The sequence below is a fragment of the Taudactylus pleione genome, unplaced genomic scaffold (assembly GCF_031769625.1).
Source record: "Taudactylus pleione unplaced genomic scaffold, aTauple2 ptg000638l, whole genome shotgun sequence".
Taxonomy (NCBI): Eukaryota; Metazoa; Chordata; class Amphibia; order Anura; family Myobatrachidae; genus Taudactylus; species Taudactylus pleione.
Genome location: NW_028285040.1, coordinates 1656781 through 1681789, shown reverse-complemented (window position 1 = coordinate 1681789; position 25009 = coordinate 1656781). Strand labels below are relative to the sequence as shown.

Below are 25009 nucleotides of genomic sequence, written 5' to 3'. Positions count from 1 at the left end.
GGCTGTAGTTTAGCCCTGGCATTCCACCCTGTGCAGGGGGAGGGGGCGTGCCGCGAGTCATGGGGGCCCAGCCTCGTGCCACACCCTGGGGTAGATGTACGAAGCCCAGAAACGGTATCAGCGCACGTTATGTGCGCTGATACCGCTTCTCCCCGATGTATGATTGGGGGTCTGGGCGGTAAATGACAGGGGCGCTATGCGCCCCTGTCATTATCGGCGCTGCTATCTATGAGATAGCAGCGTCAACGGCAGGGCTATGTACGAACAGTCAGATCGCCTGACCGTTCGGCCGGCTGTAGCTGTCGTTATCGACAGCTACAACCTGGCGCTGCCCTATCTCCACAGCAGGGACAGCGCTGTCCCTGCTGCGGCGGCTGCCGGCTCCACGCGGGGATCTCGCGATACTTGCGAGATCCCGCGCATGCTCAGTGGAGCCGGCCGGGACAGAGACACCGCATCAGCACTAGGCTGATACGCTGCTGTCTGTAGCGGGTAGCGCCGAAGGGGGGAGTTAACGCTCCCCCTCTCCGGCCGATAAGATGTTTATACATCTCATCGGTAGTGCTTCCTGCTTCGCCTCGGTAAAGAGGCGAAGCGGGAAGCGTTATAGCGGCACGTTAAGTGCCGCTATAATACATCTACCCCGTCTCTTCCCAGCCGAGCAGAGTGCACCAGCCCATCACAGCCGCCAGGGCCGTAGGGAGGGTGGTGCGGCCAATGCCTCCGCACAGGGCAGAATCCTCCAGTGGCAGCTCAGTGCACCAAGAACGTTGGCGGAAGATCCCGCCCTCCCTTCACCCTGTGGATGGCAAGGTAAGCGCTCAGGGGGAGGAGGGAGGCAGGTGGAGTGAGAGGGGCGGCGGTGCTGCACAGGGTGCACTGCCATCTAGATACGGCGCTCACAGCCGCCAACCCCTTCTGTCTGAGCTCACATAATGAATCCAGCTGCGGGGGTGGAGGAAGGGGACACTTCTGCCCTCCTCGAGCTTGCCCTGAGATCATCAGCCCTTCCGGCATTTGCCAGAAGTGCCAGGTGGCCAATCCAGCCCTGACTACAACCAATAAACTCCTGTAATAATAAAGAAAAACGATTTATTTATTTTCATGACATTAGGCCTGGCGGCTGCTGCTGCTGTAGACATTACAGGTTAAATACCTGCCTGCTCATGCACAGTCCACACACACACATTACACAATGACGCCGTGGTGGCTGCTTATACGCATTTATACAGCGAGGGAGCGTCACGTGGTGCTCCTGCTCGGCGCATGCGCGGTACTGGCGCCGTCGGTCTTCCGAAGACTACAAGCCCCACAATTCCTTTCGCGGAAGCGGAAAACGTTACAGATTGAAAATTGGAGACAGGCAGTTTGTAAGTGATGTTGTTGTCTCTGGCGCCCAATGGGAATGGGTGAGCTCGGGGCGGCGTTGTGAGCGGAACAAAGTGCGACCGACGAGAGGGCGCTTAGGTGAGAGCCGGAGAGCAGGTTTGTGGGGTCACATAGCGGGCCACTGTGTATGTGTATGGGGGCAGGAGGCTTCCAGCTACCCCTGTAACCCGTCATTGCGATGTATAGGTGACAGGGGGCCCTATAGAGTTCGCTATATATATAGGCATTTCCCTTATCTAGTCATGTGTGCTATCTGCTGACATCTGTCACTAATGCTCCTTCACCTATAGGGCCAGTGCTAGGAGCGTCCTCCCCCTGCCTGTAAGGCCTGTTTCTTGGTCAGCATTGTCACTAACCATACTATTACTACCATTACCATTATACACACATACCTCCCAACATGACCTCCTCCAGGAGGAACACAATGCTCTGTTCCTGGACTCCCTGGTAATTTGATTGCTGCCACCTGTGTTGAACTAGTTAATTGATAAGAAAGGTGTTTCCCCAGAGCTGACGCAATCATACATTACCAGGAAGTCCAGGAACAGAGCCTTGTGTCCCTCCTGGAGAGGGTCATATTGGGAGGTATGTACACATCTATTACACACTATACAGACATAGAACACTACACCCCCCCAACATGACCTGACCACTGTACATGATCATAATACACATCTATTACACTGTATACAGACATAGGACACTACACCCCCCCAACATGTCCTGACTGCCGTACATGATCATAATACACATCTATTACACTCTATGCCAGTGTTGGCTAACCTTGACACTCCAGCTGTTATGGAACTACATAACCCAGCATGCACTGCTACAGTTTTGCTATTAGGGCATGCTAAAACTGTGGCAGGGCATGCTGGGATATATAGTTCCACAACAGCTGGAGTGTCAAGGTTAGCCAACACTGCTCTATACAGACATAGGACACTACACCCCCAACATGTCCTGACCACTGTACATGATCATAATACACATCTATTACACACTATACAGACATAGAACACTACACCCCCCCAACATGACCTGACCACTGTACATGATCATAATACACATCTATTACACTGTATACAGACATAGGACACTACACCCCCCCAACATGTCCTGACTACCGTACATGATCATAATACACATCTATTACACTCTATGCCAGTGTTGGCTAACCTTGACACTCCAGCTGTTATGGAACTACATAACCCAGCATGCACTGCTACAGTTTTGCTATTAGGGCATGCTAAAACTGTGGCAGGGCATGCTGGGATATATAGTTCCACAACAGCTGGAGTGTCAAGGTTAGCCAACACTGCTCTATACAGACATAGGACACTACACCCCCAACATGTCCTGACCACTGTACATGATCATAATACACATCTATTACACACTATACAGACATAGAACACTACACCCCCCCAACATGACCTGACCACTGTACATGATCATAATACACATCTATTACACTGTATACAGACATAGGACACTACACCCCCCCAACATGTCCTGACTGCCGTACATGATCATAATACACATCTATTACACTCTATACCAGTGTTGGCTAACCTTGACACTCCAGCTGTTATGGAACTACATAACCCAGCATGCACTGCTACAGTTTTGCTATTAGGGCATGCTAAAACTGTGGCAGGGCATGCTGGGATATATAGTTCCACAACAGCTGGAGTGTCAAGGTTAGCCAACACTGCTCTATACAGACATAGGACACTACACCCCCAACATGTCCTGACCACTGTACATGATCATAATACACATCTATTACACACTATACAGACATAGAACACTACACCCCCCCAACATGACCTGACCACTGTACATGATCATAATACACATCTATTACACTGTATACAGACATAGGACACTACACCCCCCCCAACATGTCCTGACTACCGTACATGATCATAATACACATCTATTACACTCTATGCCAGTGTTGGCTAACCTTGACACTCCAGCTGTTATGGAACTACATAACCCAGCATGCACTGCTACAGTTTTGCTATTAGGGCATGCTAAAACTGTGGCAGGGCATGCTGGGATATATAGTTCCACAACAGCTGGAGTGTCAAGGTTAGCCAACACTGCTCTATACAGACATAGGACACTACACCCCCAACATGTCCTGACCACTGTACATGATCATAATACACATCTATTACACACTATACAGACATAGAACACTACACCCCCCCAACATGACCTGACCACTGTACATGATCATAATACACATCTATTACACTGTATACAGACATAGGACACTACACCCCCCCAACATGTCCTGACTGCCGTACATGATCATAATACACATCTATTACACTCTATACCAGTGTTGGCTAACCTTGACACTCCAGCTGTTATGGAACTACATAACCCAGCATGCACTGCTACAGTTTTGCTATTAGGGCATGCTAAAACTATGGCAGGGCATGCTGGGATATATAGTTCCACAACAGCTGGAGTGTCAAGGTTAGCCAACACTGCTCTATACAGACATAGGACACTACACCCCCAACATGTCCTGACCACTGTACATGATCATAATACACATCTATTACACACTATACAGACATAGAACACAACACCCCCCCAACATGACCTGACCACTGTACATGATCATAATACACATCTATTACACTGTATACAGACATAGGACACTACACCCCCCCAACATGTCCTGACCACTGTACATGATCATAATACACATCTATTACACACTATACAGACATAGAACACAACACCCCCAACATGTCCTGACCACTGTACATGATCATAATACACATCTATTACACTTTATACAGACATAGGACACTACACCACCAACATGTCCTGACCACTGTACATGATCATAATACACATCTATTACACTTTATACAGACATAGGACACTACACCCCCAACATGTCCTGACCACTGTACATGATCATAATACACATCTATTACACCCTATAGAGACATAGGACACTACACCCCCAACATGTCCTGACTGCCGTACATGATCATAATACACATCTATTATACTCTATACAGACATAGGACACTACACCCACCAACATGTCCTGACCACTGTACATGATCATAATACACATCTATTACACTTTATACAGACATAGGACACTACACCCCCAACATGTCCTGACCACTGTACATGATCATAATACACCCTATACAGACATAGGACACTACACCCCCAACATGACCTGACCACTGTACATGATCATAATACACATCTATTACACTGTATACAGACATAGGACACTACACCCCCAACATGTCCTGACCACTGTACATGATCATAATACACATCTATTACACTGTATACAGACATAGGACACTACACCCCCCCAACATGTCCTGACCACTGTACATGATCATAATACACATCTATTACACTGTATACAAACATAGGACACTACACCCCAACATGTCCTGACCACTGTACATGATCATAATACACATCTATTACACTCAGCAAATCAGACCAAACCCGGTGAGCACAAGTCAGTAAGTAGCTCCCAGTATGAAGACGGAACCTGCATCAGTTATATTTTGTTATTTCGTTCATTTATGTTTAGTTGGTCTCTGGATTACAGTATTTGACTTTTTATTAAATAAGTCCATATTCCTCTGGAATTAGAGGTTGGGAACTGCTAGCAAATAGACAGACCAAGTAAAAGAATAATAAGCATTTCAGGACTAAGCAACAGTCATACATGTAGCTTTAGAAGTCCTGGTGACTGGTACATTGTACTATTTGCATTTCTGCTTTATTTGGGCAGGATAGTGAAGGAAAGCCCGGCTTTCTAGTCTCTCAAATGCAATGTGATGTGACTAGGATGCACCAGGAGACTGTGCTGTTAATTTGATATGTGACACTTGTATGTCTGTATAAGTAGCATGGTGTGGGAAAAAGTGCACTGTAGCATGTCGTATATAGATTCAGAGACTCAGACGCATACAGATATACAAGTGTTGCCTTTCAAATTAACCAGCACAGTCTCGTGTTGCGACTAAGACGCATTTTCTGCATAAATTAAGGGCCAACACTAGCAAGGTATAGTATTCACTCTTGGTCTGCCCGAAAAGGGGGTGTGGCAACGAGAAAATGGGACATGCCAGGCTGCCCCCAAGCGCTGCTGTTTCTGTGAATAGATGCTAAGTGCGTGCGCCCGACATTCACCGCCGGTGACCGCTGCACCGATATTTTTCCCACCGGTGGGCCACTGCGGCCCGCGAGTGGTAACGGCACGCGGCAGGCTGTTTTAGTGAGGTACCGCCAAGGGGGGCAGGGGCGCATTCTGCCCTTTTGAAATCGGGCAGGGTGTGGCACCCCACTAAAACAGCCTAGCGGAAACACTAGAGCAGCACAGGACCTGGTACGCCAAGAGGGACTGTTTGGCGCGGCTGTAGCATGATGTATGAGGACACACATCTATGACTTGCAACAAGCACATTTACAAAATACAGGTTATGCACGTGTGAAAGGGCGAATGTCAGATTCTGCATCTAATCTGTGTGTGTGTGTGTGTGTGTGTGTGTGTGTGTGTGTGTGTGTGTGTGTGTGTGTGTGTGTGTGTGTGTGTGTGTGTGTGTGTGTGTGTGTGTGTGTGTGTGTGTAGTATCCAATGGAGCACCTGATGGATAAAGTGGAAAAGCTTTGTTATTTTGCTTTGTTTCTCAGCTGTACCTAATGTGTCACACACAGACAGCTGGGGCACCAGCCTAGTACTTAAGGCCATGTTTATGTTGTAGATTCACTTCAGACTCGTTCTGGGTTTTTTGAGTATAAGGAAAGATATAAAACTGCGCTGCCCACAGTGATTTTGTGGTGCAGCCTAACATAATCTGTGATCTTGACAATGAGAGGTTTGGAGAGTATGTCTTTTGTAGCCATAGTTATGTGGTCTAAGGGGGGGGGGGGGGGGGGCGCGTGGTTAATTGCTACGCTTTAATTGATCTCCTGGGGCTATCCAATTAGCTCAAAAGTGCAGCCGTCTGCAGCACTTATCGGGGATTTTTTTTTTTTTCGGGACCTCAGCAGGCTCTGAAAAACAATCCTCGATAATTAGTCGTCCATGAAAACAGATCATTTTCAGGCGCAAAGAAAACAAGCTCTAATTGAATTGCCTAAAAAAACCTACAAAATGAGGAAAGGTCCCGTTTTTCACCCCCGAAAAGTATCTGGGCCAATTGATTTCCCCCCTAAAGCCGCATACACACTAGACGATATTTTGGATGACATGAACGATATCGTTCATCGCGTTCAATATCGTCCAGTGTGTATGCAAGACATCGTTAACGATGCACGCTCCTGCGGATTGTTAACTCTTTCATCGCCCGTGCTTGCAGGGCAACCTGACGATATCGTCAGGTTCTGCAAGTACGGGGATGATGGAGAGTGCCATCACTGAACGATATCGTCAGGTTCTGCAAGTACGGGGATGATGGAGGGTGCCATCACTGAATGATATCGTCAGGTTCTGCAAGTACGGGGATGATGGAGGGTGCCGTCACTGAGCGGTATCGTTCAGGGTGTGTGCTCAATGTTGTTAACGACATTGAGCCCAGCAGTGCAGTGGAAACACTTAACGATATCGCTCATGCAGCATATCGTTAAGTGTGTATGCGGCTTAAGTGAGGTTTGAAAATGTTTGTACACTGTGAGGCAGGTAAATTTAGATGGTTTATGTTGTGCCCAGGAGGAAGGTTTCATTATATTCAAAGGAGTTTTTCACTTAATTTAAAAATTGTACTAAATGGAAATCCCCTTACTTATTATAGTACTTTGGTGGAGACCGTCCCCTGCAACTTCCTCCATTCGCTCTGTTTAGCAGAGTCCCAGTACAGACATGATCTCCGCTGCAGTAACCTTTGTAGCTGCTGGGATCTCTTTGTAGCAATCTAATAGCAAGGACCCTGTCACTGGTGTGAATGGTGGTGATCCCAGGGTAGCGTTCCTAAATGCAGTGCAAACCCACTTTAGGGAAAGATGATGGTGTGATGGAAGCATGATCAACCCACAGTTATGGTGCCTAAACGGTTTGTGGTTTTTGTTCTCTTGTTGGTGGTGGTGTCCTCTACTAATGCATGCGGCATGTCTGTGGCTTTGAATCCTGTATTGTTCATTTCCTGGCTAGCCATCTTTGCTGTATCTGTTTAGCTGTCTTACATGTTCCTTGCGCCATGTTCAGCTGTTGATGACGCCCTGATGATGACCTGTCAGTAACCCTGTCCTGGTGGTTTCTCTCTTTCTAGGTGTGGAAGAGCAACCTTGTAAGAATCTGGAATTTGTACTGTCATTTTGCTAAGACATGGGCAGCACTGCACTCTGAGAGGCTGAAACCTATTACCTCTGCACTCTTTGGGTGTTTTTTTTTTTTTTTCCTTTCACTTTTGTCTATCTAACTTGCTATTGAAGGCCCGTCATGAACACTGTAAGTATTATTACTTGTGTCCGAGCATGTAGCAGGCTCAGTTCTGTAAGGGAAAGCCATGGCATCTGTATAGACGTATACCAGTGTTTGTTGGAGGGACCTGTGTATGCTTGATGCTAGTTCTATTTGGTTTTAGCTAGTAAAGGATGTGCCTTATATACGGATGTTTTCCAGCATAATACTGCGCTTGCATCTGTCGTGCTAGCTAATGGGGGGCAGCGCTGCACCTCCACATCCTGTACTATTTTGAACTACTCTTTAAGTACTGTTTGGAACTGTGATGTGTCGGCGCGAATGGAATGTGTGCATCTGGCCATGCACATGTTATACCTCCTGTATAAGTTATCTCGCAAAGAATATTTCTGTGCTTTGGGTATACAAGTAACTATTATTTTTTAATTCTACATTATATTTTTCTTTATCGATTGGCGGGCACTAGGACCATGTAGGTAGAGCGGTTTGTGCAGGATCTTTGGACACTTTAGGAAAATACATGTGAAGCCTGAGCTCTTTCCCCTATATATCCCCTAGGCAGAGCAAGTCAGTACCTAAGGTCCCCTCTCTAGGCATTTATGCAATGTACACACTAGACGATATGGGCACATCGTCTAGTGTGTACCCTCAATGTCACTGATGATGCGTGCTACCTCTCATCGTCCTCTTCACAGGATAGCGGACTCTTTTGGTGCGGAGACTTCAGTGACTTTTTATAATGTAAATTAAAAAAAAAAGTGTCACACCAAATGACCTAGTGGGCAATCTAGGACGTGCCATGTGAGACTGAGGTCCGTCTGCTGTGTTCACCTGCATTTGGTGTCACCGACCTGAGAGAGCCTGTCTGGGCTATATCATTAGCCAAATCCATTGCTGAACTCCATCAACTTGTAAATTGCCCTGGGATGTGAGGAGAATGCTTAGTCAGTTTCTCTCCTTTGGAAAGGATTTTAAAAACCTCCTGTTTCGCTAGTACAAGCAAGCGGCATTACTCGGCTCTGGTTCAGTCGTGTGAAATTCTGACTTGCTCTTTCCTCGGAGGAGCATGCTGATATAGCTGACGTAGAGGAGTTCTCACATTTTGATGAAGTTCCCATTAACATATGCAGGAAATTGATGATTTAGTGAGAGCCATACTCTGCACAGCTCCCCTGCTCCACCCCTTCCAGTAACAATGGACCACATTTCACATAAAATAATGGTGCCAGAAAGTACAAGACGACCCCCCTCCCCTCGTGGTCACACCATAGACCCTACTACCGGAGAGCTCTATGCAGCCGGAGACAGTAGACAGCCGGGACGTACAGTAGGATGAGCGTAGACTGGGACAGACAGCAGGGATCTGAGCAGGCCAGGATGGAGAGGAGTTGTCAGCGCAGGCCGGGACGAACAGAGGCACAGCAGTCACCATAGGCAACACTCAGCACATGCACTCCTGTGCATGATATGACCACTGCAATACTATAGGCACAAATCTCCGCCGGAGCTGATGAGGATCTGCTTCCTCCCTGACTGCAAAATCTAGTAGCCAGGCAGCAAAATCTGGTAGCCATGGCGACCTGGCCCCCGGGTTTTGTCGAGCCCTGTTGTAGAGGGTAGGGGAATAATCGGAACCCGAAGAAAACAAAGTTGATATTCCTCTATTGCGATTGTCTAAGATCACAACTATACCTATTATTAATAATGCCTCACTAAAGATGGTTCATGTAGCAAATGCAAATCCAATTTGAAGTGTACTTGTGTTGGTGCTGGAGCATCCCTTTGACCTATTCTGCGTTTAACAAAACTGTTGGTAAGTGGCCAGGACAGTTTTCTGTAGTCTTTCACTCCAGCAAGCACGGTCAGAATTAATGACTATGGTTGACCATAGCCAACAGGCATCATCCAAGGTCACATAACCATGTACCTTGGTTATGTGACCTTGGATGATGGTCTTAATGCAGCCAGTATTTGTCCCTCTGTTTTTAGACCTATGATTAACACTGGCTCAAAGCGTGGGATACTGACTCCGAATCAAAAATGACTCTGGAGTCCCTTCCTTATAGGCAGTTCACATTATCAGCTACTCATCCGGTTGTCCCCAGAGACATGTCTGTCGCTCCTTTGGTGACTCTGGGCTGGCAGGCTCACCTTAGGTTGTCCCTTCACCATTTGGTACTGGGCAATTATAACACATGCCAGTCTACAATGCTAAGATGCCCGGTGACTCTTCAGTGCCGCCTACAGAAACTATAGTCCTGGAAAGAGTCGTCAGAATTATTGATCAAGGATCTGGAACGAAGAGCAAAGCACAATATCTCTTGAGAGGAAATCCTGCAAGCATTAATTTTGACAATACCACATTAGTGGCATACTGTACTGTACATGCCCCAAATTCGTCACTCTACCGGGCATACCCAGCACTTACAGAGGTGCTGGGCTTCCCCCAAACTCTCCCCTCACAAGGAAAAGATGCAGGGCACATACGCACGGCATCTATTCACCCGGGGGAGATTGATCACCTCAATTTTCCCACCCGCGGGACACTGCGGCCCGCGGGTAGAGAAGACACAGGGCAGGCTGTTTTAGCAGGCGGTGCTAAAAGAGCAGGCTGCGTTTTGCCCCTTGAGAATGATGAAACTCCTTAGAGGAAACACTAGTTGAGCACACAAAAAACGATTGACTGAGGTACTAATTTAGTCACCTGTGGTCAAGCATGGATATCTTTAAAACCTGGATTTTTAGGGTGCCTTGAGGATTGAGGTGTCTAGTTTACTAAGCAGTGTTATGAGACAGAGTGAAAAAAGTGATAAGTCTGTGATAAGGTGCCAGCCAATCAGCTGCCAACTGTCATCTCACAGGCTGCGTTTGAAAAATGACAGTTGGGAGCTGATTGGCTGGCACCTCTTCCTTCACAGGGGAGGAACCGGGAAAGGTCTCCTCCCCAGGTGAGGAAAGCAGATATTGTGGCCAATACGCTGTTACATATCTCACACTGTATGGTATACAATCGGGAAACCGGCTGCCTTAATACCGACAGCCGGCTTCCCGACTGTCATATCCCAGCGAGGGTGAAATGCCAGGCGTCTGTATCTAGACGCCTGTCATTTCCCCCGACGCCGGGAGACAGGCGCCCGGCATCCTGATCGAAGGGATGCCCGGCACCGCGAGCAGACAGCTGCAGGGGGGGGGGGGGGACACCCGGGGGGGGGACTTAGGGTTAGGCACCCCCCCGGGGGACTTAGGGTTAGGCAGCGGGGAAGGGGGGGGTTAGGGTTAGGCACTTGGAGGGGAGGTTAGGGTTAGGCACCCCCTAAGGAGGAGGGTTAGGGGGTTAGGTTATACTTACATTAGCGATGATCGGGATTTCCTGCGCTGTCGGGCTTCCGCTGCCGGGAACTCTGCTTTTGCCGGCCAGGCGCTGCCGGGAATTGAAACGCCGGCCATGCGGCCGGCAGTATTTGATACTGATTCCCACTGTATGGCCACTATCTGCTGGGTGTCCGGCTGCCAAAGAGATAAAATGTGTCAGACCAGCAGACATTCTATCCGTGTATGCCCGGCATTAGACAATATAACATGGAGATAAATAAGGCTATATTACTGCACTAGGCCATATTTTGTTTCTTCCTGTTTTCTGCTGTATAATGTACTTAAAAGCAGTGGTGGCTGCAGCACAGTCCAAAATTCAAAGCGGGGAGTCACACTAATTACCAGTGAGTCCTGACCGGCGATGTTTGGGGTGGCAGTTGGTGGGGCTCCCCTATTTGAAATTTGGACTTTGCTGCAGCCCCACCTCTGGAGCCGCTACTGCTTAAAAGTAATAGGGATTTTTTACACTTGTAAACTCTTATTATTACACCTCCTATTTCCCCTCTTACTCTGGAGCAACCCTTATATTGTATGCCCAGCATAAGGTGTATGATGGCATGGTATAGTGGGAAAATGTAACCATAACATTAACTGTGTATTGAAATAGGGGAAAACAAAATACAGATGGCAGCATATGAGGGTTAAGATACGTACCTGCATGTGCCAGTGTTTGGGTTCTGACCGCCAAGATCTTGAGCGCCAACATCCTGTAGCCAACCCGTTGGTGGATATAAGTGGGATTACTATTTGTTCATCTAATGGGAGGGAACAGTGTTTAGCCAGTCGTTGACTGAAGATTTGGTTTGCAGATTTCATTACGGAAATATCTTCACAAGAATTTAAGAAAACATGTAAGAGAAATAAACGCATCATTAAAATATAAACTAATGTAGCTTCTGTGCCCGTTCAAGTGAATGGCTAGCAAGGTATGCACGGTCCTCAGTGTTTCTAGGTAACAGTCATAAGGGGCAATTCAGTTGGTTTCATCCGCGGCTGACACTAATGGGCTTGAATAGCCACGGGTAGACACATTGCTGCTCGCACCCTGCTGAGGTGGCGAGCAGAAATGTGCGACAATTCCGTGGTTTGGACGCTCTAACAAGAACTTAAATGAGTTTAGCCGTTTTACGTAGCTAAACCCAGTCTAATGAGGCGTGACAAGCACGTTAATTAATGGGAGCCTAAAACAATTGAATTGCGCCGACTGGCACCCATTAATTATCTCTGTGCTAAAAACAATTGAATCTCCTCAATGGTTATTTCCACCCCACATTTTAAAATGTTAGCTTTGGGTAAAACAGGGCTTGACACATTTTTCTAAAAAACTAGGAGCCAGGATGAAAGTGTGTGAGCCAAATCACTGTCCCCCACCCCCCAAAAAAATTACAGGAGTGAGTAAGGAGCACAGCTCTGTGTGTTATACACACTATACTAGTCCACAAAATGGTCACAGTTGAATGGATATAATAACAATCCCTGGCCATGCATAGACCCTATTACCGGAAAGCTCTATGCACCAGAGATAGGAGACAGCAGACAGCCGGGACATGCAGGAGGAACAGCGTAGACTGAGCTGGACAGCAGGGGTCAGCGCAAGCCATGATGGAGAGGAGGAGTTAGAGCAGGCCAGGATGAAGGGGAGGAGTCATCGCAGGCCAGGACAGACAGAGGCACAGCAGTCACAGCAGGCGACACTCAGCACATGCACTCCTGTGTATGAAATGAACGCCGCAATACTATAGGCACGAATCTCCACGGGAGCTGATGAGGATCTGCTTCCTCCCTCACTGCAAAATATGGTAGCCAGGCAGCAAAATCTGGTAGCCATGCACTCCTGTGTATGAAATGAACGCCGCAATACTATAGGCACGAATCTCCACGGGAGCTGATGAGGATCTGCTTCCTCCCTCACTGCAAAATATGGTAGCCAGGCAGCAAAATCTGGTAGCCATGGCAACCTGGCCCCTGGGATTTGTCAAGCCCAGGGGTAAAATCAAGTTTAATAAAAAAAAATACTCTTCATAATTTCATACTCTGTAATGAACCACTAAATCGCTCAGTCTAGACCAGGGGTAGGAAATGTACAGCACTCCGGTTGCTGTGAAGCTATACATCCCAGCATGCCATTCCATAGTTTTAGCACAGCAAATCTGTGACGGCTAATGCTGGGATGTGAAGATTCACAGCAACTGGAATGCTGTACATTGCCTACCACTGGTCTAGAAGCTCATGTATAAAGCATTCTGGTAGGTGACATACATGTTCTGTGTTGCCCTGACATTCAATTGTAGCTCTGTTAAAGTGGGAGCTCCTTTACAAGGAGTCGGTATATTTCAGTCATTTAAGCTGCTGTGACATGACTGGCTGTAATCTTTTGTCTGGTTCCGCACAGTCAATTACTTGGTATATTTTCTCAGATTGATGTTAGAGAAGCATTTCTCATCTAATATGGCAACCTGCTGCAGGATATATAGATCTATATATACCTATTTAATCAAGAATAGAAAAACATTGTATATCTTTCCAATAGTGTGATAGAAAATAAAATCTAACGCTGTGTGAAGGATATTTGCACAATGTCGTCGATGTGCAGAGCTCATTCTTTTCTTTTGCGCCCATACTCTTCCCCTCTTTCAAGAGATCCTGAGTGTTCTCAACTGTCGAAGTAGAGCTCGAAACGTGTCTCATAAATAAGTACAAGATTAGATTCGTTCTGTTCCAGCTCGGCACTCTTTCACAAAGCAAGGGTCGCCCTTGTAAATGCCCAGTCACTGCCCCTTTGTCTCACCACAAAAATCGCGCTGCTCAAAAATGAAATTGAGACTTCTTCTTTTCCTGTACAAGGAATCCCCTTTCTCCGCCCTACACCTTCCATCGACTGGCATGAACTATTGTTGTTTCCCACCATTGGCAATGCATTAATGGCCGTTTTAGAATGTGAGAAGTCCAAGAAGTTTCTTGACTTGCATTACATGTGGATTTTTTATGTAGCCACATATTTTCACTGACTTCTGATCAGTCTAATCTACAGCAGAAGATACATTAGCTCTAGGTATAGTACACAAGGATAGAATGGGATGTAGTCACAATCCCGGCTCTTGGGATGCTGGCGCTCGGAATCCCATCACCAGTCAGATTTCTTGCGCAGGCTTCTCAATGGTAAGTAGTGGGGTTAGGGAGAGGGTTAGGGATAAGCACTAGGGGGAGGGTTAGGGTTAGGCACTAGCGGGAGGGTTTTTATTTTAGGGGATAGGGCAGGGATATTTACCCGTTAGGATTGTAACCCAGTTGGGATGCCGGTGTCGGGATTCTGACCGCTGGGAACCCAAATGTCCGCATCCCGTACTCTCTAGAATGAGGTTCGGACAATTTGCTGGCTGGCTGCTTGTCTAGTTGGAATGGTAATTACTGATGTAATGCATGTGTTTGCTCTTCAGTATAAAGGTGCACATTCATACCATGTTTTGTTTTAAAGAATTTGAAGAGTTGGCTTTTTTTTCCCCCCCTTGTTAGGCTCAGAGGAAACGTAAGGGATCAGAATCTGGCAAATTGAGAACTTCCCACAAAAGGAAGAGAGGTGCAAATACTGCCAGCACAATGTCGGCTGTGACAGAACCCATAGAACTAGAGGAAAGCGGTATGTATTAGCCTGTTCCTAATTCTGGCCCTGCATTCTGGTCAGACGATGACTTCCCTCATCCTGTGCGTGCAGTCCATTACTGGAAGTGGCCTAGCAGCTCAGTGTGCCGAACAGCTTTATGTACCTTACAGCTGTCTATCTTCGGTCACGTCAAACCGCTCCCCTCGATGTGCCATTTCTGGGCGACTCAGCCACGCAGAGCGTCTTTCTCGCTTAAAATGTGCGTTCTATTCACATAAATAAAAGAACTGAAAGCGACAAAACTACTGTACTAGATGACACTGATCAATGTGATATTCTACACTTGTACATCTGTATGCGAATGAGTCCGAGGGGTCTAGTTACTAAGCAGTGTTAGGAGACAGAGTGAAAAGTGATAAGGTGCCAGCCAATCAGCTCCCAACTGTCATTTTTCAAACACAGCCTGTGACATGGCAGTTGGGAGCTGATTGGCTGGCACCTTATCACTTTTCACTCTGTCTCCTAACACTGCTTAGTAAATAGACCCCTGAATCTCTATACGCAGTGCTACGATGCCGCGGCTTTTTTGTTCTTAACGCCAAGTTACGATGTGCTTCATCTGCAACTTTGTGTATATATATATATATATATATATATATATATATATATATATATATATATGAGAAAACTATGAAGTAAAATCAATTAAGTGTGAGTTTAAGCTCCCAAGATGAGGGCCTGAAATTATTCAGTTGCCCGTGCTGTAATTCCACAACTAGCGGATTATTGCGCGCCCCCTCCTAAAATGCGAGTAGAAATCTGTTCTTGGGACAGCATCACATGTGATAACAGCAATGCGTCCGAAAAATGTTCGTCTAAGTCCCAGGCATTAGTCGCAATGCGGGCAATTGAATGGCTACGGGCGCTCGTCCCGGGAGCTTGGCAAACTCTTGCTGGATTGAATCCCCCCCCCCCAATTCCCATGTGGTTAAAGTCGCAGCACGCTGTCTTTAGTACACTTTGAGTAGTGTTCACCTGCAATACGTAGAAGATACAAAATGTAAAGAGAGACTGGACTCTTGGAGGGGCTCAGTCTCGCCAAGTGTCTCGTGCTGTATGGTGTGTATACCCTCTGTGTATGGGGACAAATGTACTGTGATTTATTTTATTTTCTTGCCCTACAACCGGATCTGTCTGTGTGTGACTGACTTGCAGCATTGCTTTGTGTTTTTATCTATTGTCATTTTGTGGTCATTTCTTTTTTTCGAGGTCACAACTGTCTGCTGCTTGTCTGGGTTTTATTGATTTTGTTTTCAACACAAATCTCTAATATACTGTCTGTTGATGTAGCCTTTCCTGTCCTCTGATGTGTTGTCCATCGCCAAACATTTCCCGTGTTCCTTACATCAGGCTTGACGTGATATCACAGTTACATTGCTAAATGAATAAATCCTAAATCATATGAGGTCGTGTTTGTTTTCGGACAGGAGAAGAAGTAGTTGATCTGACTTGCGAATCTTATGAACCGGTGGTAGTGGATTTAACGCACAATGATTCTGTGGTTGTAAGTTCCTCTTGTGTTTCTGTTATCTAACAAATGCTACTAACTGTAATAACCTCTTCTAATCCTACCTAATGGCCATGTAAATCATTTTAATAAGAATTCTAAAACTAAGACTAGATTATGAATAAATTCATCTCCTAACCGTGTAATTTTTGTTTCTTTTCTTTATTGCCGTTCTCTGAATGTGGGACCAGATTGTCGAAGGTGAGTCCATTTCTTATTCATGTGTTTTGAATTACTTGGAAGTCAAGGATGTCACAATAATTGGCAGAAATTACTTTCGGGGTATGCTCCAAGGTGGTCATTCTGTTTAAACCACTTCAAGTCGGGGATCACTTACCTGAAAGTCTCTCCCTCATATCGTTCCTTGCACCAGAGAGGTGATGGGTCTTCATGACATCACTACGTCAGAAATGGGATGATGCCATCAACCCCTGACCCCTCCAGGGACAACACTTTACGAGTCAGGAAATAGGAAATACATTATTAATATATTATCACCCCAGTGCTGGCACCCGCAGACTCAGGGGAGCCTTAGTTTGAAGGAGAGGGATCCTGTGTGATCACCAGAGAAAATGCCTGCACTGCAGAAATAAGTTCAGGGAAGGGGGAGTCCTCTCTTTTAATTGATGTGACCCCTTAGTGGTTATTGTCTGGTGATCATCAGACCATGTCAGTCTGCATTGCAGAAATAGTAGAAGATCCAGTGGAGGAGGGGGGGCACTTAACATGCACAATCTTGCCCATCCTGACACCTCAGTTGCGCCCTCTTTTGTAAAAGTAAAGTCACCCCTTTCAGACCATCTGATCACCAGACAATGACACTCTATGGAACAGAAAGCATTGGGAAATCCAGAGATTGAGGTGTTCTAGTCCTGGCATCTATAAGCACAGGGGTCCTTTTCATTTGATGCGGTCAATTGTCCATAAAAATTGTATACCTCGCTGAGCTGTCATATTATTCCTACACATGTTTGGTCCTGATTCAGAGTTAGAAACAAACCATGTCACAATGCAAGTGGTAAGAATGAATGATTTATTTTGCATGCAGGTAAAAGACTGGTTGTTTCTGCATGTAGCGAACAGATTTGTTTTTACACTGATATTTAGACTTAAACTAGGACACAAACTCCCCCAACTTTTATGGTGCATACACACGGTCAGATTTTTCTTCAGATCTGAACGATAACCATTTAAAAAATCGTTCAATTGTTAATATCTGAAAGAAAATCTGACATGTCTGAACGATGCGCGTTCTCGATGGTCAGATAACGATATCTGACATCTGATGTGTTTGCAGTCAGTTTTGGACGATTATCAGTCATTTTAATGCAGTCAAAAATCGTTCGTAGTTCAAATCGTTTGCAAAATCGTTCATCTGACTTATCTGACCGTGTGTATGCTCCATAAATCTTTGCACATTTTAATTCTGCCCTATTCCTGCAGTGTAACATGGTTTAGCCAAGGTGCAAATTACACCTAATTGCTCCTAACTCTGAATATTTTTTGGAAAATGTAAAAGTCTTGAGGGAGAAACAAGTTTATAATTTGTGTGTTTACTGCACATATAATGGCTGATATTGATGTTGGCAGGTGACCAGGCCCCAAAAATGAAAAAAATACGCTCGGCATTGACGGGCATAAGGAAAACATGGAGAAAGTGTGCTTTAGCTGTGTAAAGTCATTAGTTGTGATCCTCATTAAGCCCTGCTCCTGCAGTGTCAGCTCTTACAGTGCCATAGCTCCAGGCCTTTGTTATACCTGTTCTTCAGTATTGTTGGATTATTTTTGCTTTTATAACCAACAATCTCTGTATATGGAACCTTGTATGTAAGATTGTTTTGTTCTATTACTCATTTGATTGATAGAAATGTATCCCATAAAATAACGTCTGTCTTGCTGTGTGGCACTGCTTTCATTTAGAGCACCAGAGTGGGAGAGGGAACGCTGCCCAATCAGCCAGTTGTATATTAAGCAGTGACGATGAGGACTTGAGAGATGCAGAACTGCTCGTGAGTGGCGGAAGATCCAGGGACCCCCTGTCCACAGGCTCACGGTTTGGATTTTTTATTTGTATGATGCAGGGTCCAACTGTTTTTTGTTTTTGTTTTTTCAGACTAACGTTTGTTCTTCTTCCAAGGGGGGTACAGATGGACACTGCTATGCAACAGTGCACTGTCAACTTTCTAAAATGCTTTTTGTTTTGTATCTTTGGTAAAATTCCTTTTCACCCAAGTGTGTAACTTGCTGCCTGTCACAGCAGGACAGCTGGAGACGATGCGTTGTCAAGTACACACGTTAGTAAAACATCCTCCGTAGTTTTCCTCATGAATAACAAAAACACATGTTGGATTGCTTGAACATAGACTAACCATTGTGCAGTCCGGTGGTGAATTTAATGGGGAGCTCTTGGGAAAGGCCATGAAAGTTAATTACCATTGTTTACAATTTGTTTTCTCCTACATCCGAGTTGTGTTAAATGCAAAATAAAAACTCCGTAGAGGCAGCTGACAGTGAGTTTTAAGTCTCGGGGGGGGGGGGGGGGGGGGGGGTTAAAAAACGCCTTAATGACAATTGTGCTAACTTCCTGATCAATCATTCCAATTATAGTATTTACCGATTACAGCTGCCAATTCTTACACTAAAAGGCATCCAATGCTTTGTTACATCTAATTAGTGAATCCACTCCCTGGTAATGAGTCCCTTCTAAGCTTGCCTGAAAGCCCCTTTCTGTGACGATGGTAAATATATCTTTGCAGCTACAGAGCATGTCCCCATGTCCTCTGCACACTTCTGGCTTAAAGAAATAATTAGATAAAGAATAACAATTAAAGGCACTAGGAGGAAAAGCACAGCATCTGTGTCCTTACTGATATTCTGCCTCCTCCTACACCAGCTTTACACAACATACTCTCTTCAGCCACTGACTTTGTGTTACTTTATATATGAAGTAACCGGGTAGATTTCCTCTCGCAACCATTTGGGGGACATTGGAACCATACGTCCATGCTTTACAGACCATGCCCTGGAGGTTCGGCAGCATTGGTATATCTACCATGAGTGTAGGGTGTGCGCACTGGGTTTAGGGGGCTCTCTCCGCATACCCTGCACCCATAATTACACTTACCTCCCCAGAGTACCGCGTTGGCCGGCACTGAAGAAGAGCAGAAATCACTGGGAAAATGGCGTGTATGTTTTCCCGGTGTTTTGCGCAGTAGAGAAGTCTTCGGGAATGTGACACCTGTGCAGTAAGTCAGTCTACTGCACTGCCAGAGAGGAGGGGGCCCACACACTCTACTATACCGCCTCTGTGCTGCAGTTCACTTTTCCATTTCTCCCTTCTCAGACATTAGGAATCTGCAGCCACCGGGCTGGCGCTTACACTGTGTGCGTTCTCCCCAGTGACGGATGACAATACCACGTTTGGCACTGCTGGGGAGAAGACAAGCAGCTTTTCATAGTATGTACACTGTGTAGTCAAAAGTGATTGGACACTGACAGCAAGTAGATCAACAAGATTTTATTGACGTCGGTACTTTGTAGGTCCACCACGTGCAGTGATTACTGCAGACAACATTCTTGGCAATCTGTCCACAAGTTCCTGGATAACAGCAGGCGGTATGTTCTGCCATTCCACCATAACTACTGTGGCCAACTGTGACACTGAAGGTCTGGTTGAATTTGTCCCAGTGGTTCTCAATGGGGTTAAGATCTGGACTCTGAGCTGGCCAGTCCATCCAGGGTTACGGAATTTTCTGTATACCAGTCCAGCGTCGCCCTGGAAACACGACAGGTGGCAGTGTTGTCCTGATAAAAACATTTGTTTCTGTAGAGCTGCAAGTGCATGGGCCTCCCTACAAAATGTTCTTGACGAAACCACCACATTAGTGGCCATTTGGAATTTGTGTGCAATGGTTTGCATGGTAAATCACTTTTGTCTGCATAGCTATATTTCAGGGGTTATTTATTTATTTTTATTCACAATAACTTTGGGAAAACAAACACTGTGAGACTGATTCTGATCTACGACCGCCTGGAGCTGACGAAATCGATAGCTGCATTTGTCGGAACGGTCAGTGGCACTGACCACTCATACATTGCCGCCCTACCTAGGGATAGCAACACCAATATTGACGGGGGCATATAGCATATGTATTTCTACATGCAGGGAAGCGGTAACTGTAGCACATATCAACCCTTCATACTAGGGATGTGCACGCTCGTATAGGTTCGAGTTTGCACGCCGAGTTCTGATTTTTCCCTCCAAAAAATGGGACTCAGAAAGAGGTAAAACGTCATCTTGCATGGACAAACATCTTCATTCCTGGACTTTTGATACCCCCCCCCCTTCCCCAATATCCTACGTGAGCCTCTAAGCCCCATGGTTACATTGTACCCCCTTTTTTTGTTATTGTTGAACACTTTTTGTGGTTTTTTCTTTATTGGTTTACATAAGTTTATAATAAATGCAGAGGTCATTGAACAGTGTTCTTGAGTTTTTTTGGTTTTTTTTGTTAATGAAATGGTTTATTACTTCTGTAGCTTTTGTTATTTGTTTTGCTCATCATCTTTATCTTCTGTCATTTTGTCTCTACAGGTCATCTGCCGGAGATGTTCGTTGTCCAATCTGTCTGGATGGCTACTCTGAGGTGAGTTCCAGCGTTTGTGTACAAGCTCACAGTCTTCACAAGTTCATTAGTTTATAACAACCAGAAAACCAAAAATGCTAAAAAAAAAATTTGGGGGATGGGATTTAGGGGGGAGGGCTGGGGGAGAGTAAGTGAAAGTAAATTGGTGAGTTAACCTCACATGATGTATTGAATGTTTTCTAGAAACGATAATGGAAAAAAAAGGGACTATTTATTATTTGCTCCCCAGGAGGTTTCTGTCCCTCCTGAGCGCCTTAGAACCCACGTTACAGATTGACAGGTGTACCACCCCGGTCTAACTCTACCCATGGTCATATTTTCTCCTACTTTGAACCGTTTGAGTGTCAAGGTGTCTGTTTGGGTGACACCATGTCTTGAGGCATAGCCTTTTTCTATTGCTCTGGTTTTTTTCCCAATCTTTTTATCTGGAAAAACTCAGATTACAAGTAAAATAAGAGTAGTATTTCTGAATAACGAAATTGTCGGTTCCCCCTGAAAGAAGTCACAGGGATGTGTTACCTCCGAGACCGCACTGTAGAGCTAAAGCAGCCGGGTAAAATACAGGTAATTGTCAAGGTGCCCCCTAAATCAGCATCTGATATAACTACCAGCAGCTTTTCGTGCAATGAGCCAATAACTGTTTTACGTTCCGCTTTGGTTCCACCATTAGTTATGTTTCCATACATAACTGCGGCTTGTTGAATTTCTTCTAGATTACACAGAGTGGACGTCTTATTGTATCTACCAAATGCGGCCATATTTTCTGCAGCCAGTGCCTTCGTGACGCCCTCAAGAATGCTACCTCCTGTCCAACATGTAGAAAGAAACTGAACCACAAACAGTATCACCCGATCTACATATGACCAGTTCAGAAAAGTTTGCCTACATATGCAATACCCTACGCCAGCGTCCACGCCAACGCCCCGACTCTCGCCCCGTATAGAGAGAGTTGTATTAAAGCTGATGTGGAAATGGAGGTTTATGTTGAAGGGACAAATAAATTTTCTATTTGAAGTTATTCACCCTTTATTCCTGCTTTGATGCCAGTGACTGACAATGGACGTTGTACAGAAATGAGGAATTTACAATCATATCACTATATAAACAGCACTTTTCTATTTTATTTGTGTTTTGCTTCCATGAATTGTTGGCATTTTGGACACTCAAATCTCTTTACTGCAACTACGCAGCAGATTCCCCACGACTGCCTAAGTCCTCAAGAGGTTTCTTATTTCCTTGTAGACTTTGTAACAACTTGTCTGCCCTTGGATGTAGGTGCTAGCATGTTGCAAATCCATTTTGTAACCACAGAAAGAGGTTTATGCTGCCACAACTATGTATTATCTTCAGGTATAAATTTCTATTCAGAAACCTGTCCGACTTACGGGAATTCCCTGCATTGTATTTGGTGCACCTTCTGAAAATGGCGATTATACCCTGGTTGCGTTAAAGTGTGTTGACCTACAGTAATAATTAACCTGAAAGCTCTCAATTGAATTTCATTTATGCTAAATAGCAAACGTATCACATGTCTTTTTGTCTTAATAGCCATCCATAGGATTTATTTTTTTTGGAAAGAGTTGACAAAGATTAATTTAAATTGAGAAATAAATTAAATTGAAAGTTAAATTAAGTATAAATATTTAACCTAGTCTTCATAAGATGTGCATCCTTTTTGTAGCTTTCTAGAACCAGTAGCGCTTTAACAATTTCTCTTACACAACTTTAATCCATTGTAAAACACATCATTAGTCTGTTAAAGTTTACCCATGGTCTACCTGCAGAGGAAGCACCCATTTTGTTAAGCAATTATCAGTAGGAACCAGTGACTTAACTGAGGCACAGACCACCTCATGCCTATAATTGGTTCCTAGTTAATTCATAACGGCATGTTCAATTGGCTACGAGGTTCTGTTGTGGACATACAGGGTTATTACAGTAGGAAGACCTTTCTTGTTTTCTTATTGCACTTCTAAAGCTCATGAGTAAAAATAAGTGAGGCTTTCTTACCCTGATAACCCACGTAGTAGTATTTTGCAATTGAATCCTAGAAGCTAATTTTAACGGGCCCACATTGAATTCTCCTGTTAGTTTAGCTGTCAAAAGGAATGTTTCCATTGTGTTTTGGACAGAGGGTGCTATAAGGAATACTAACTTCTTAACTTTCAGATCTGTGACTTATTTAGGTCTCAGACAGCCATATGGGTTTTTTTTTTTTTTTTTAATAAATTTATAAGATTATTTTGCCTTTTACTGTTTGTTAGAATTTCTGTAACTGTTGTGTACAAAGTCAAACTATATTATCCTCTTATCCATTGAACTTGTCTTTTGGCAGTCTGTGTCCACTGTTATTCCACTTCTTTTCTAAAATATCTCTGTAAATCCTGCTGGACAATGTACACTTCCTGGTGTGGTTCTTCCGCAATGTTTTGTGTGGGGGAAAATAATTAACAGTACATTTATTAAAGGAGAATTTCTAATTTTTTTTTTTTGTAATATATTTGAAAGCTGTGAATTATTTAAATCTCGCAGCTATCCTCACAAGGTTAACATTGGAGGAATTTATAAAAGTGTTGCCCACAGGAACCAGTCAGCAGATGTCTATCACTTTGTAAATTGCACAAGGAAAATGGCAGCAAAAATTTGATTAGCTGTAGTGGACAACATAATTGTGTGGGTTTTTTTTTTTTTTTTTAACCAATACACAGGATAATGCACCACGATTAGCATTACTATGCATGCAACCTAAAGTCGGGTACCTACATGGTGGGAGTGAGGCATATGTTCACACCTTCAGCTATTACAATTAGTACATTATCCAAAAAATATTGGGACCACAGTAAATACTATATCAAAATTGAATCAAGTAGATTGTAATTATTGTAATTGTCATCGTCCATACAAGACCCATTATAATGGATGAAGAGGGCTTTGTAGATTGTGAATGCTGAGTAGCGCCATTTTCAAGCTTCACATTTAAACATATTTTTCTAAATTTCAAGACCTTTTCGTGCAGTCATCGGTATATGAACTCCTGAATTTAATTTTAAAGTTACTTTATTTCCTGGGTGACTTTTGCTTTAATTTTCAGGGCATATGATGGCAGTCGGAGTGGAATATATCTTTTAGCAATCAGTATTTGCCTTAAGTTCTGTGATGTAGAACAAATGTTGGAAGGCCAGTCCATCTAAAGCTCTCATTCATGCTAAAGTTGCATTAAAGGTGCATACATATGCTACGATATTGTGAACGATATGGTTATCGTTCATACCGTTCAATATTGGTCCGTGTGTTTACAAGTTAATGATGCACGCTCCCGTGGATCGTTAACTATGTCTGCTGTCACCCGAACATACAGGCCAACCTGACAATATCGTCGGGTACTGTGGTCGGTTGCGTCACTGAACGATATCGTTAACGTCGGGAACGAAATTGAGTCCGGCAGGTGAGGGGACAACACTGAACGGTATCGCTCATAGAGCATATTGTTCGGTGTGCACCCGGCTTTAGTGATGTATGTTCTAAAGTCCCAAATATAGGACATTTTTCGTATCATAGGTAGACCTTGTCACATCACTGGGGTGTTGTAGATTGGGGACGGAACCCTTGCGAATAGTGATTGTGGTTAGGAGAATGGCAGAAGCTTTAGGCCTTCCTAAAGCTCTTTCTCGTTTAGACCAGTTCTACTAATGGCTGTATAGAAGTTATGAATACAGTCTGATGGATACTCGCAAGGTATACGTTCAGGAAGCCGGCGGACGGAATACCGACCGCCGGCTTCCAGACATTTTTATCCCGATTAGGGACGATTAACTGGCATCTAAATCTAGATGCCTGTCATTTTACCGACGTCGGGAGACCGGCGCCCGGCATCCCGATCGAGCCGCAGCGGACAGCCGCGGGGGGTGGGGGGGTGGGAGACTTAGGGTTAGGCACACCCCCCCCCCCCTGGGAGGTTAGGGCTAGGCACCCCCCCATGGGGACTTAGGTTTAGGCTGCGG

The 25009-nt window shown here is 44.9% G+C and overlaps 1 protein-coding gene across 4 annotated transcripts; it reads left to right on the top strand.

The window, feature by feature from the left end:
* Nucleotides 1-1377: 1377 nt before the first annotated feature.
* RNF4 (ring finger protein 4) lies at nt 1378-23492 on the top strand. Of its 4 annotated transcripts, XM_088454982.1 has the most exons (8): nt 1378-1467; nt 7671-7688; nt 14708-14831; nt 16283-16359; nt 16554-16563; nt 18283-18415; nt 20957-21008; nt 21722-23492. In XM_088454982.1, the coding sequence occupies exons 3-8, from the start codon at nt 14792-14794 to the stop codon at nt 21869-21871; spliced, it is 462 nt and encodes a 153-aa protein (XP_088311108.1). In that variant the 5' UTR covers nt 1378-1467; nt 7671-7688; nt 14708-14791; the 3' UTR covers nt 21872-23492. The 4 variants fall into 4 exon arrangements, with proteins under 4 accessions (XP_088311108.1, XP_088311106.1, XP_088311107.1 ...); XM_088454980.1 differs by lacking the exon at nt 7671-7688; XM_088454981.1 differs by lacking the exon at nt 7671-7688 and having other exon boundaries at nt 1378-1485.
* The last annotated feature ends 1517 nt before the right edge of the window (nt 23493-25009 follow it).

Excerpts from the sequence above, each read along its gene's own strand:
- RNF4 (XM_088454979.1), top strand. Across the intron at positions 14,832-16,282 it reads CATAGAACTAGAGGAAAGCG|GAGAAGAAGTAGTTGATCTG; the intron begins GTATGTATTAGC and ends GTTTTCGGACAG. Across the intron at positions 21,009-21,721 it reads GTCTGGATGGCTACTCTGAG|ATTACACAGAGTGGACGTCT; the intron begins GTGAGTTCCAGC and ends AATTTCTTCTAG.